At 34.7% G+C, this 15,022-nt stretch overlaps 1 protein-coding gene across 2 annotated transcripts in view; it reads right to left on the bottom strand.

The window, feature by feature from the left end:
* LRP1B (LDL receptor related protein 1B) overlaps nt 1-15,022 on the bottom strand; it is a 1,782,191-nt gene that overhangs the window by 710,358 nt on the left and 1,056,811 nt on the right. For both annotated transcript variants that reach the window (XM_080670835.1, XM_080670834.1), the window contains exons 16-17: nt 11,430-11,570; nt 7,019-7,144 (exon numbers count right to left, since the gene is read on the bottom strand). In XM_080670835.1, the coding sequence (XP_080526961.1) occupies nt 7,019-7,144; nt 11,430-11,570 (267 nt within the window). The remainder of the gene's footprint in view (nt 1-7,018; nt 7,145-11,429; nt 11,571-15,022) is intronic.

Below are 15,022 nucleotides of genomic sequence, written 5' to 3'. Positions count from 1 at the left end.
GAGCAAGAATTCAGAATACATATTTGAAACATACATTGAGACCTAAGATGGATTTTTTAACTCACTTTTCAGTACAGGTATATAAAAATGTATAATCTTTTAATCAAAGTACTAGTTATATTAATGAACTGTGCTTTGGGCTTCCTTGAAGGTTTCAATGAACACACACATGGAATTTTGCTTTCTACATTAGCTTGAGGCAGGTATTTAAAACTGGTATAAAATAATTAGTACCTAATTCTTTTAAAAATAATAAATAGAGTGGCTCAAAGCCAAGTCATCCAAACACACTAAAATGGGTTTCTAAAATCTGGTTTTCAGAGATCATTTAAAATAATTTCTTAAAAGCCATATCCTAGTTATTTCCTTTTAAGCAAAGTATACCTGCAATCTAGAGATGTATATTCTTTGTTAGTGAATACTTTAAAGATTCCTAGAGAAAAACAAATGAAAAAAAATTACTGGCTTGATTTGATATATTGGATTGGATATACCATTTCTGTTCTCAGTGTCTATAAGTAGGAATATCAGAAAATTTATTATATATTAAAAATTATATTATATATACTTGCTTTCTTATGTGGATAAGGGTCCTGAATCAGATATTTGATGTAATGTCAGATTTTTCCTTTTTTACATAGTGATTGTTTTATACTAATAAATTTTCAGTATCTCAACAAACATGTATGCTTCTGAAGTTTGCAATGTTGAATTTCAAGTGGGATTAAATATTTCTATGTTGTCTCATTTGGCCAATTCTACAGATATTCTATTAAATTATTCCAACATTTAGATTAAATCAACAAAGTCCCTAGGTAATATTAATTCAACTATGCCTACTTGAAAAAACAACAACACACATATATATTTGTATTAGCTAGAGAAAAAGGAAGATGTTGACATTAGTTTACTTGGTGGTAAGGGGAGGGCATAGAGGTATGAGAAAGATTAAAAATTTTTTACACATCTTTGTATTGTTCTCTGGTTGCAATAGATACTTTTTAACTTTTGAGTGTTAAGATACACTTAATGGGAGTTCCCCCCCACCTCAAGTCATCTTCTCTTCCATCTTTCCTCCTTCTTTCCATTGTTCCTCCTCCCTCCCTTCCCTCTTTTATTTCTTCCTCTCTCCCTCCCTACCTCTTTTCCTCTTGCTCTCTCCACTTTTTCTTTCCTACGTCTCTCTTTTGATTTTTAATCCCCTACCTATTTCATTTATTAATTACTTATTGTTTTCTTGCTTTAAAGAGAAATATATTATCACAGATTTTATCTAAATTCTAATTGATCCATAGTAAGAATATATTAAACTTTCTTATGCAATCTTCTTTTATTTGATGTTCTTATGCCCCTGTATTCTCTCCTGGTCCTTCAGGTTTAATTCTGGCAAACCTTTCTTTTGTTAGGAATGCTATGGTGATGAGAAAGGACAATGAGGAAGAATTCCTAAAAGCCTGGTGTCACCTCATTAACTCTGAAGCTTAAAAAACTGCTATAAACTATTACTGCAGAGTATTTACTGGCTTATCATTGAAGGATAGTATGCCCAGAAAATATATGAATTCATTGTCTATTCTAATCTTAGAGAAAATGAGCTGTTTAGTTTACTGAGAAAATTGAGCTGATCTCAGAGGAGAAAGATGTTTCATTCCATAAATATCTAAGTACTGTCTGCCCTTATGATATAATCACATTGACTAAACTAGCACTTTCTAACTACTTGATTTGTAACAAGAGGACACAACCTGCACTTTTCTGTTCTTGTTCCCATCAGATCTAAGTTAGTTTGGAGGTGAGATTAGCAGGGCTGCTCCAGAAGACTCTAATTTTGCAGCAAATGCTGCTCTAATGAAGAGGAAATTTACACCTCCTCAGTGGAATTGCTTATCCAGCAGAGAACCAGAAATTCATTGTCAATGTGAATGTTTTCTCCTCATCACTAATTATGCTCCTTATACAGCCATGTAGCAGTGAGAAATCCCACAATGCAAAGGAGCATAAGAAGGAGGAGAACAGAATTTAACACATTATTCTTAATCCCTACCTTTGCTATATTTTAATCAGATCATTCTATTTAAACAAAACCTGTTTTATCAAAACTAGAGGCCTGGTGCACGAAATTTGTGCACGGGCTGGGGGTGTCCCCTCTCCAATCTGGGAACCCTCGGGGGATGTCTGATTGCCGGTTTAGGCCCGATCCCTGCCAGCCTGATCACCCCCTAACCGCCTCTCACAATCCGGGACCACTAGCTCCTAACCGTTTGCCTGCCTGCCTGCCTGATCGCCCCTAACTGCCTCTGGCTACTGGCCTTATCACCCCCTAACCGCTCTCCTGCCAGCCTGATCACCACCTAACTGCTCCGCTGCCAGCCTGATCGCCCCCAACTGCCCTCCCCTGCCGGCCTGATCGTTTCCTAACTGCTTGCTCCCCTGACGGCCTGATTGCCCCTAACCACCTCTGCCTCGGTCCCCACCAACATGGCTTTGTCCGGAAGGAAGTCAGATGTCTGGAAGATGTCTGGTCAACCCAGTATAATTATCATATTACCCTTTTATTAGTATAGATTCTCTCTTTATCTCATATAACAAAGTCTGACTTTTTAATACATCAGATTTTTTTTTTTTTTTTTTACAGAGAGGAAGGGAGAAGGAGAGGGATAGAGAGTTAGAAACATCAATGAGAGAGAAACATTGATTCAACTGCCTCCTGCCCACAACCAAGGTACATGCCCTTGAATGGAATCGAACCTGGGACCCTTCAGTCCTCAGGCTGATGCTCTATCCACTGGGCAAAACCAGTCAGGGCACATCAGATTTTCTTAATGCAACTATATCTGTCCAGTTTTAATTCATTCAAAATTTGAGGTGGATGTAAGGAGAACAGATATTATGTAATCTAACCAGAGTTCTATACTGTGGGAAAATGCTGGTCTGAATTGCATAGGATTGAATCCAAGGATCTTCATGGTTACTATGAGGAAAAAATAATTTCAAATCTAACTACTTCTCATCTTTGGCCTCTGGGTCTCCCTCATATGTAGACAAAACTTTTTTGTGTGTGTTGAGGGAGAACAACTAACTAGCCCCTGACTGTTAGCTTTTTTCTGCCCACTGTGTCTATGCTGGTTCCTCTTTCAGGCACACTCTCCAACCCTCTATCCTTGTTTCACTTCACCCCCTTCAATCTATGCTGATCAACCTTTTACTTTTCTGGTAAAACATTTCAATCACCTGAAAAAATATAGGAAATAGTATCAATAACACCTGTTTGCCATCATATAGTTATATCAAATCTGAATATAATATTTTTATATACTTGCTACAAATTATTTTATTTAGGAGGAAAATCAGTTACTTTTGAAGTCCCCTATGTAATCATTTTCAATCACATGCAATCACTTTCTTTCTTTCTAGAGGTTTAGCTATTCTTAATTTCTTTTTTTCCCTAGACATACTTTTTAAAATCCTATCCTTACCAATTTATATATCAATGAGCACATATAAAATTGTTTTGCATTTTTATACTTCATAGAAATGGTATTTAATTATTTATATTTGGCAACTCATTTGTTTTTTTAATTGTTTTTTAAATTCATTATTATTGATATTTGAGTTTTACTTTATTGATTTTAAATATTAATATCATTCCACTATGAAAATATAACACAATGTATCTATACATTCTCCTGTAATGAGCATTTAGGTTGTTTTTATGTTTTCAGTATTGCCAGCATTAGGGGAGTGGAATTTTTATTCATGCTTCCTTGTGCATAGGTATTAGACTATAAACCTAATTTTGGAATTACAGACATTTATTTGATTTGGCTAAACTGATTTCCAGTGTAGGAAATCACCAAGAGTTATGACAGTTTCTTTTTTACCCACAAGCTTGGTTTTATCAAACTTATTTTTCCTAATTAAACGGCTTGCATTGTTATTTAAGCATCATTCTTACATGCTTTTAAAAGCCTAGCTTGGACTTCACCTCCTTCAAGCCTTCCAAGACATCCAAAGACTACATTAGTTGCTCTAATGTGCTCCCTTATGGTTCAACTTAGCACCATGAATACTGCATTAGAAAAACCTGTTTACATGTCAATCTCGCCATCTTCACTCTTAGCTTCTGAAGGAAAAGTATTGTGTATTTTGTCTCATCCTATCTCCAGTGTCATGGTAAATATTTATTGAATTAATAGATTTGTGAGGCAGAAATCCCAAAGGAACAAAATAGGAAATTAGTTTCTTGTAGGAAAGGATTTTCCTTTAGATATAGTCACAATGCGAATGGATACAGTACAGTGGATTTAATTACAAAATAATCCCCCTATGGGAAATCTTTTATCTAGGATACATGTCCATGTATATACCTATACTGAGAACTATATAGAAATGACTCAGCCAGGGAACGTATCTATTAAATGTACCATTTTTCCAATATGATGAGCAATGTGACCTATTTATTTATTTTTGTAAAACAAAATGGAAATAGATTATAACAAGACAACATGCTTAGTTTTCAAAGCTAATAGGTACATTTATTTTCCCCTTTATTCTTTTTATTCAATTTTCTGAGGTGTACAGTAATCAAAATACCTGTCATGAATATACTGACAAGAAAACCTAGTACTGAGAGGTGGTACTTAAAGTATGGCCATCACTTAAATTGGCACTTGAAGTGTAAGAAAGTTGTGTGCTATCTCCTTGTGCATTAAAGGTCTAGAAAGTCTTAGAAATCTTACTAATTAGGATTGATTGCTGCATTTGCTATCATATGCAGAATTTTCACTTTTACTACTATACATAGCTAGTTAACCCAAAATACTTCTTTAAAAATCATGTAGAAACAAAAGGATTTAAAAAATCAAATAGGCCCTAGCTGGTTTGGCTCAGTGGATAGAGCGTCAGCCTGTGGACTGAAGGGTCCCAGATTCAATTCTGGTCAAGGGCACATGCCTAAGTTGCGGGCTTGATCCCCAGTAGGGGATGTGCAGGAGGCAGCCAATCAATGATTCTCTCTTACCATTGATGTTTCTATCTCTCTTTCCCTTTCCCTTCCTCTCTGAAATCAATAAAGATATATTTTAAAAAATAAAAATAAAAATAATAAATCAAATAGGTCTGGCCAGTATGGCTCAGTGGTTGAGCTTCAACCTATGAACTAGGAGGTCATAGTTCAATTCCCAGTCAGGGCATATGCCTAGGTTGCGGCCTTGATCCCCAGTTGGCATGCAGGAAGAAATCAATCAATGATTTTATCTCATCATTGATGTCTCTCTCTCTCTCTCTCTCTCTCTCTCTCTCTCTCTCTCTCTCTCTCTCTCTCTCTTTTCTCTCACCCCCCCTCCTCTCTGAACTCAATAAAAATATATTTTAAAAATCTAATAGAAATAAAGGAGACATGACATTATGAATAGAGTCACCTTTTATTTTAAGGTGAAAGCAAATCTATCTGTTTAGGATGTAATAACAGACTGTGATTTCAATCTGAACCTTAAAAGAATAATAATTGCACTGGCTTAGAAAGATGTTCCACTGTAATTATAATAAAAGGCTACCAGGCCAAAATTAAATTGACCAAACCTAAAATTCTAGCTAATCCTCAGGATGATATCATTTGATAAAAGAATCAATGGTCTTGGAGAAAGAATTCATGGATTGATTTTCCCTTAAACTCTAACTAATGATGTGAGTTAAGACACATCCCTTCTCTCATGCCTTCATCTATGAAATTAATGGGCTTGAAGGCAGGAGCCTAGGACAAGTCTCTAGAGGTCCTTATCCAATCAGGTCTTTTGTAAAACAACCTTATAAGACACACAAAATATCTTGAAAATGATCAGTTACTCTAAAATATTAGACTACGCTTTTAATCAAGGAGCAATAGAATAAATAGCCCATGGATCCTCAGCAAATAGGTCCCTATGGAAAAAAACTGAAAATAAGATGGAGGTTAGGATTATGGAATGGTACTTGTTTTGTTCTTATCATGTTGTTATTTAGTACACAGTAAAAAGCTCTTCAGAAACAATTTCTTGTTAAGTCATAGTCCTTACAGAACTGAAATAAATATTTGAGTAAATTGAAGTGCAGAGAGGTACAAGTCTTTCTAAGGAAAAAACAAGAATTCATAACAAGGCTTTTTAACCTCTGGGTCTTTTCTTTATATGCTTCCTCATGAGTTTTCACTAATATATTATAGTTATTATTTAGTAATGCTTATTTTGGCAAAGAGAGGAGGTGAGGTGGTTGATATGTTTTGATGTTGCTGTGTGTAATGATTGAAAAAACAGTTTTTACTGATCATATCAATATGAAGCATTAAATGCACTACCTTTTTTTCATCATTTATAGAGAATCACAAGGCTGCTGCTAGTCAGTATCATTTTTCAACATTTATCTGACTAATAGTGACCTTTCTGCCACTCCATTATAACCTGTATCACAGATTGTATATTCCTATTACACAGAATCTGGCTAGGGACTCAAAGATTTATTACAATGGGATACATTATAAGGAAATATAAATAGGCTTAGTGATGGTGGGACTTCATGGGGGGAAAAAATCCTAACCTACATAAATAATGTGCCAAGAACAGAAACTATTCACAGAGGAATTCTATAGCAGACTACATAAAATATATAAATTATTTTTTCAACGTAAAAAAAAATGTTCTGCTTGTGAGTGGCCTATATCCCAGCATGCTAACAAACCTCAACCTCCCCTGCCAAGTAAGATTTGGCAGGGACGAATCTTGTCCAACTACTGTATCACCAGTCAACCCATATGGGTAGAGAAAGTGCCAAATTACTTTGAGAGCAGAGTCATGACCAAAGAGTAACTAAAATATCATTTGTATTCTAGGTTTTATGGAATTAAGTGTTGAATTCATTTACTATTCTAATAATCAGAACATGACATTAGGAAAGTTCTCTTTAGTTCAAAGCACTGACCTGCATTTTTATGGAGATTAACTTTGGAAGAGATTTATGTAACAGTATATATCCAGCAAATGATTACCTGCGCAAGTTTGATTGGATTCGTCTTCATTGCTCCCACAATCATTAGCTCCATCACAAAGCCATCTCTTGGGGATACAGCGATTGTTCTTGCACTTAAATTGATCATCAGGACAGCTATGATTGGCTGGGATAGAGGGTGGAGGGAGAGGAGAAGAAAGTTTAATGATATGAAATTGGATAAAATTATGACTATTTTAAGTTAGAATTATGGAAAGCTTATAGTAATTGTAATATTAGAGTACAATAAAGTACTGGCTTCTTTCATTCAGTGTCTCATATTTATCAAAACTATTACTACTCAAGGCTCTTTTAAAATATAATAACTTAATAGAAGACATCAATTAATTAAATCTCATATAAAAGAAAATATATTTTTCATGTCTTCACTAAAACAAACTATATCACTGACTTTGGTTTTCCATCCCTTAACACAACAGGTAACTAAATTTCAGAATTTTTTTTTTTTTTTACCAACCTCAAATTTTAATGTGAAGTATAGGAAATACGCATCAAATAGTTTAATCATATATAAAAATACATTTTTAAAACCACGCATTAACTCAAGTAGTTCTTGAAATATTAAATAAGCCTATTTTTTGTTATGCTTTGTCCAACATTTCTTGAGACTGGAATAAAAGCATCAAAAAAGAAGAAAGCAAAGCATCAGCTGGGACCTAGAATTGGCTAAATATGAGGTCCTGCATAATTTTAATAACAAAACGGATCACTATGAGTTTCCTCCCCTAGTACAAACAAACATGCAACCACGAAATATACTGAGGACAGCACCAATCCTCATATAGGAAGCTGTACACAGCTGAGGACTTAGCCTCCAATATCTAAGCACAAGAGGGGGCTATCTTAAAGTTAAAGTAATGTGATTATTTTTCCTGCATTCAGGAGGAGAAATTCCTAACTGAATTGGCATGCTCTTTAATATTTGTTTTAAAACTTCAACATCCTTTTTGAAGTAATTTTTTTTAAAGCCCAGTAGTTGTACTCTGTATAATAAAAATAAATTTTGACATTCCTTATACTTAGAATTAAAAAAAATAGCTGTTTTATCATGCTGTTGCAAAGCAAATGTATGCCTTTCCAGCCAGTTTCTAAACACCTTTTCTTTAAAGTAGCTTTGGTGATAAAGTGATTTTATCACTTTTTAGAAAGTTTCTATTCATGTTTATTTTTTTAAAAAGGTGGAAAAGCTTTATGTTGTCTGGCATTTGATCATATTACCATTTTCTACTCACTTCAGTGACTTGAGCAAAAATAGCTACTCATGAGAATAAAAGTCATCCAATATATTAAGGCAGTGGTCGGCAAACTGCGGCTCGCGAGCCACATGCAGCTCTTTGGCCCCTTGAGTTTTTAGCAAAGGCCAGCTTAGGAGTACCCTAATTAAGTTAATAACAATGTACCTACCTATATAGTTTAAGTTTAAAAAACTTGGCTCTCAAAAGAAATTTCAATCGTTGTACTATTGATATTTGGCTCTGTTGACTAATGAGTTTGCTGACCACTGTATTAGGGTATCTGAAAGTACTAAGATTATGCGTAAGCATTTCATTGAAGCTTGATCGGTGACCTTTGCAATTTTCATCAGTGATGTAAATCAGAGTTTAAAATGAAGGGGCAAATATAATCCACAGTTTTGTGAGTTTGAGTTGGGATTCAAGGTCAAAGCTTATGAGTATTTAAAATCTAAAATAATTCCCTGAAATGAATTACATAGTTCTGGCATATTCACCATGGAACCCCAGGAATAAAATGCTGCTCAGAATCGCTGAAATACTTAGAGATTACTCCATATTGCTGGAAGCTGACCACAGATATTTTGTTTGTTGTTGCCCCATTTACTTAGTCACCTATCCATCCACGTGCTAGATGCTGTGTTAGACTAAAAAAGATGCTACAATAAAACGTGTCTCCTCATGAAGAAATTCACCTATTAGATGCACCATAGAATTAAGCATACAATTGCACTGAGCTGTGGAAACTGTCATAGTAAAGGAATATATAGGAGATATTTAACTCGGAGCTATATTGAGAGGAGATTATTTTGGTGTTCAAAAAGGACTTCTCTATGGAAGTAATGGAAAACAATGGTGAATTCCACTGCTAGAAACAGAGAGTGCAATGCATGTCAGAGAGGAGAGAAAATTACCTTTTTTATAGAGATCTACTTGTAGTTCAACTTGATAAGGACAAAAGGTTAAGTGGATTCATGAAAGACATTTAAGGCTAAAAATGTAAAGACAGGATATAACATAAAGTGTCTTATATGTAAGTCAATGAATTTTAGAATTTAACTTGATTATGTAGTTACTGAAATATCAAGACTAGATTTCAGTATTTATTTATTTATTTATTTATGTTTTATTGATTTTTTACAGAGAGGAAGGGAGAGGGACAGAGAGTTAGAAACATGGATAAGAGAGAAACATCGATCAGCTGCCTCCTGCACAGCCCCGACTGGGGATGTGCCCACAACCAAGGTACATGCCCTTAACAAGGATTGAACCTGGGACCCTTCAGTCTGCAGGCTGATGCTCTATTCACTCAGCCAAACAAGTTAGGGCTAGATTTCAGTATTTAAATGTCACTCTGGAAGTAGTGTGGAAAGTGGGCTTTAGTTAAGGAAGGATTCTGGTAGGAATAATAGCAGGACACTTACTGAATTAATCTAAGATAGTAGTCTAATTTAGTCAGTGAAGTTGAGAGGAAGAAAGATGAAATATTAATTATTTAGAAGGCAAAAGAGAGAGGATTCTTTGACAGAATTTAATATGGTCCATGAGTGAATTAGAAGACTACAGGAAAAGCCCATGATGTAGGCTTAGGTGAGGAGGTAGTACATGATGAAAATAAGAGAAAAATACTGACAAGCAATTTTAATGCTACAATTAATGGTACAAATATAATACCCCTGTGTATTAAAAAAAAAAAAAAAACGTGTTTCTTTGTGAGTTGGTGAAAAGAACAATCTCATAAATAGAAACATGGAACATGAATATTGTGATGAAATATTTGTACTCTGAACAGACACTGACTACTTAGGGAGCTGATATATAAGGAGTATTCATTAAAACCATGAATAAACAAAGTGATTTAGAAGAAATGAGGCAGTTAATTTAATCAATAAATAATACATCATTTGTGTAAAATAAGTAGGAAAAAACACACCTGTACTCTTACGTAAAAATGCTTCTTTCACTCCAAAATTTTGGCTAATTGTATCAACTATTATTTAATATTTTATTTGTAGTTTCACACTTTATAGTATAGATATTAATGAGTTTGAAAATAAAAAATGCATAATGTTGCAGTCAGATCCATGTTTGGAGATTAAAAGAAAGTAGTGCTATGTGTATTAATGACAGTTTATGTATTATGCATTTATGCACAATTTGAAAATATCTTTTAAAGTCCATATTCTTGGGGTTTGTACCAAAGCACAGATAATTTCATGATATAGATGCCCAGAGCAACTTTATTTAATCGTAACTACAGATTTGAAAACTTTATGTTTATATTCTTGATTAAAAAGAAAAAGAAAAATGGAGATTTTTCAATTAACTCACAATTAGGTCAGCCACTTTAACCTGGAAATGTCTTTAATTAAAATTAGGAAACAAACATGATCTTTTAAAAATATATCTAAGTCAAATCAAGAGAGGAAAGATGCATATGTCCAGCACATACCTCTCTCTCTTCATATAAAAATATTTTATATCTCTCAAAACTACTCAGGTAGTGAGTGTAATCAAGTACATTCTCAAAACATTATTTAATGTGCTTCTCAAAGAGTTTTCTTTTTATGTATGTAGGGCATTTCATTATCCCTACAAAAACATGAAACTATTTCTATTGCAGCAAATGATAGATAACTAAAAATAAGCCAAACAGGAGAAAAATCAAAACTTTCCTTTCTATCTGAGTGCCCCCTATGTGTTTCCTACCATGTATTGAGGCAGTCAAGTTAGGGAATAACATTCTGCAAACCCATATTCGTCTCCTTGGATCTCCTCCAAGGCGTAGTTGCCAAGGAGCAATGGAGTGGCTCGTGACCCTCTGTACCACTAATTCTTTCCTGAGGGAGTTTAAACTGATTTTCCACATTTTTAAATTCAGAGATCCGAAGGGATCTCCTATAGCAACATCCTGGCAATGGCGTGGTGGTGCTGCAGCGCAAATGGGAAAGGAGAGGACTTCTGCATCAACTGAAATGATAATGTTAAAGATGGGGAAGGATGAGAAAACCAGTACCTTAAAACTATACAAAGGATGACTGAGAAAAAACAAACAGTTCAATTTGTATCAGATATATTTTTAGATTTTCACAAACTATTTTCATAGTTCACACGCTTAAAGAGTCAGGGAGATTTAATATTACTTAAACAAGAACATACAGCAATTCTCTGAATCTTCATCACTTCCGTCTAGACAGTCATCATCACCATCACATTTCCACCGAGCTTGAATGCAGTGTTTGTTCTTGCAACGAAATTCCCCAGCTTTACATATGTGAGGTAATACTTCTCCAGGATTAACTAGGTTACAAAAAATCCAAGGTGTATGAACAATACTGGCTCTATTGATTCATTAAAACGTCATAATAACTAAATACTAATTCATTTTATTTTATGGAAAAGATAAAAACATGCTAGCATTGCAGTGACACCAATCTCTGGAAATGAGAAAAATTTAAGTTTTTCTGACGATAATTATTCTACTAAAATGTTTAAAGATTACCAAAATAACAATAACAACAACAAAAATAATAATATACCACATTATATTTGGTTGGGTTTTTACTTTGAGTTTTTAGTTTTACTTTTTAGAGGGCTTTTATTCATAATCTCAGTTGATCACTATAACAACCTATACAGTAGGCCTGGCAAATAATTTTACCGCCTCCATCTTATAGATCAGTATGCCAACAATTAATGAAAGTGCAATGACAGGCAATAGCTCACATCATTGATAACTGGATTTACTTTGTTGGTCTCTAGGTGGGAGAAAAACTCAAGTCTGGTTAAGTATTAAAGAAAGTGTTAAGTTAATCAAAACAATCTCATTATGTATTGGAATTCTATGCAGCGCCTTTCTCCATGTATTTCATACCCTTTCATCAAATGTTAGGAATTCAGTTAATTGGGATTTATTCACGAACTAAAAGTGTTAGTATTCTGTTCTCTCTGAGTGGATTCAGCAGAGTCTAGGAAGAGAAGGGACATATAGCAATAGTAACAGTAAATGATTTGTGTTTCACAGGCTGAAACAGCATTGAATTACTAAAAGCTGGTTTATTCATAAGAAAAGCACAGCTGATCTTTCTTTTCCAGTTCTAATGGCTTCCAACTTTACTTTGGATAACGGGTTTGAACTGATGAACTGTCACAAAACCTATAAACAAGAGACATGAAGAGAAAAATAAGAGATATGGAGAGAAAAAAATGTGGCATTTCCAGAACACTTGGTGTTAGCACTGTCTTAATCTTTGTGTTTTCCCTGCTGCAAAGCATGGGAGAGGAACTGTGACCTGCAGAGTAACTGCAGAGAATCTGCTTCGGAGAGATGCAGCAATGCACACATGTGTGTTTGTGGGGCCAGGAAAAAAAAAAGCTGCCTAATAAATTCATATGCTTACTTACAGTCTTTCGGGTAAAAAAATAGGTAGTATGGTAAATGAAATAGTCAGTTAGAACAAAGGTAATATGTGTTTCTTCTGTCCCTTCCTTCTCAGACAGCAGATACCATATGTGGGAACTGACAGTAATTTTTCCTCCCTGTTTAACTCTAATCTTTTTCAATAACAAAATGCTATAGCAGCAAGTTCTCTAGTGATGACATTTCTGTGAGGTCACTTCAAATAACAAATTTTGTGGTGTGTGTGTGTGTGTTATGCCCAAATAGGAAATGACAACAATATAAAAACAAAAAGGGAAGATCACTGGGTCTCCTACTCAGCCCCTAATGGGTGGCCTTTTCCTGCCACAGCAGGGAGTGAGGATGAGAATCTAAACAAAGAGAAAGTGCACTCTGGGATATGTCTGCCCATCTCTAGGATCAAGTTTTTCTCTCAAGAATCTGTAGAATTGATCACTAATAACATGCATATTTTCTTTTCTTTGAGTTTCAAGTCCGCTCAATTAGACCTTCCGATCATTGAGGGTGGTATGGTTTCTTCTTTTGAATCCATTAAACCTCACTTTAGAACTGGGCACTTAAGGAATAGTAGTTTGATTAATTTCTTCTCTATAATCATCAAGCCTAAATTTTTTAGAGGTTTTTGTTTGTTTTTGTTTTTTAATTCCAGTTAAACAAGAAAGCTGGTTTGAGATGTGATCTGCTTCCTTTCCCATTTAAGTTTGACATTTTGTCTGCTCTATAGTTGACTTCAAAAAAGATAAATCAATTCCATTGAAAAACCCAAGAAACAATCAGTTCTCTTCTGATAACAATCCCATCAAGTTTTAAATCTTGGCTTTTATGTGGCTATTTAAACAATAATCCAATCCACATAAAAAATATCCAAATACAAGAGTGAAAATAAAATTGCTTCTGAACAATTACATCTCTATTAAAGAAAAGAAAAATGTCTAGGGAAAGACAAACTACCTAAGCAAATTGATATTTAAAACTAAATATTATTTAACATAATCAACCTAGACATCGAGTTTTTAAGTCTACTTAGAGTTCAAATGTTTTTCAAATAATATTTAGGTCATATGAAATGAATGCAAATAGGCAGATTCTCCAAGTTTCTTTTAAACATGGTTTCAAATATATGTAGGTAGTTGATTATTTTTAACTGATGTTTTCTAATACAAAGGTGGAAAGTTTTGAAAATAGATGACAATATCTCTAAGTTTCATTTTCATAACAAGGTATGAATAATGGCTTGAAACAGAGTAGAACTAACATCTTGAGTTCATTTCATCATTCTTATATTTACTTTTTTTTGTATTGATGTATATAAATATCATTAATATAGTTCAATATTGCTGTAACAGCAGTTAGGCATTGCTTATACCTGTAACAACAAATAATGAAACATATAAAATATATTTGACATTTTTAAAAATATATTTTTATTTATTTCAGAGAGGAAGGGAGAGGGAGAGAGAGATAGAAACATCAATGATGAGAGAGAATTATTGATCAGCTGCCTCCAGCACCCTCCACACTGGGGATCAAGCCCACAATCCAGGCATATGCCCTGACTGGGAATTGAACCGTGACCTCCTGGTTCATACTATTAGGTCTACGCTCAACCACTGAGCCATGCCAGCCGGGCCTTGACATTTTTTAAAGTTTGTCTGCAATTCTTCTAAGCCCTCTAATTTGTTGGACAAGAAGCATCCATCCCTGGTGTTCCTATATGTCTTGTGTAAGCTTTTATTCTGAAAATTTTTTCCGGGATGCTTATATAACAGCCTTGGAAGATGGAGACAGTACGTCCTAGAGCAGAGAGCAGGATTTTTGTCGATCAGGACAGTAAAGATGTCTCCCTTCAGGACTAAGGCTGGGCAGATTTTTCCAGCAGACTCTTAAGCTCTTCAGTGGTGCTATGGACTCACTGTGTGTTCCGCATCCCCCGGGCCCGCCTGTGCATTGCCCTCATATGGCTTGGGGGTGGGATGGGACCAGAAGAACCAAAGTGGATGTTAAATTTAAGCTGCCTGCTGTGCCATGAATAATAAAATCCTTTGCATCTGATTCAGAAATTGTGTCTCCTGTTAGAATTTATGACACACCGAGTGGCTGACATGTTAGCTTTAAACTAGAGTGAAATCTCAGACCCTTCAAAATTCTTGACATAATAGTAAAGAATTTTTATGTTAAGATGCGTGGTTCTGATTTCCAGTCTCCCAGGACATATGGCATAATTAGTTTATTGTAGCCCTAACCCACGTTTTCCAGATATAATCAGCAATTATGTCACAGAAACACCATGTTATTAGAGCTGACAATCAAGTTTATTCAGATTCATAATTAT

This window comes from Plecotus auritus (assembly GCF_963455305.1).
Source record: "Plecotus auritus genome assembly, chromosome: 5".
Taxonomy (NCBI): domain Eukaryota; kingdom Metazoa; phylum Chordata; class Mammalia; order Chiroptera; family Vespertilionidae; genus Plecotus; species Plecotus auritus.
The sequence above is the reverse complement of the archived record's forward strand: the minus strand, read 5'-3'. Positions and strand labels throughout refer to the sequence as shown.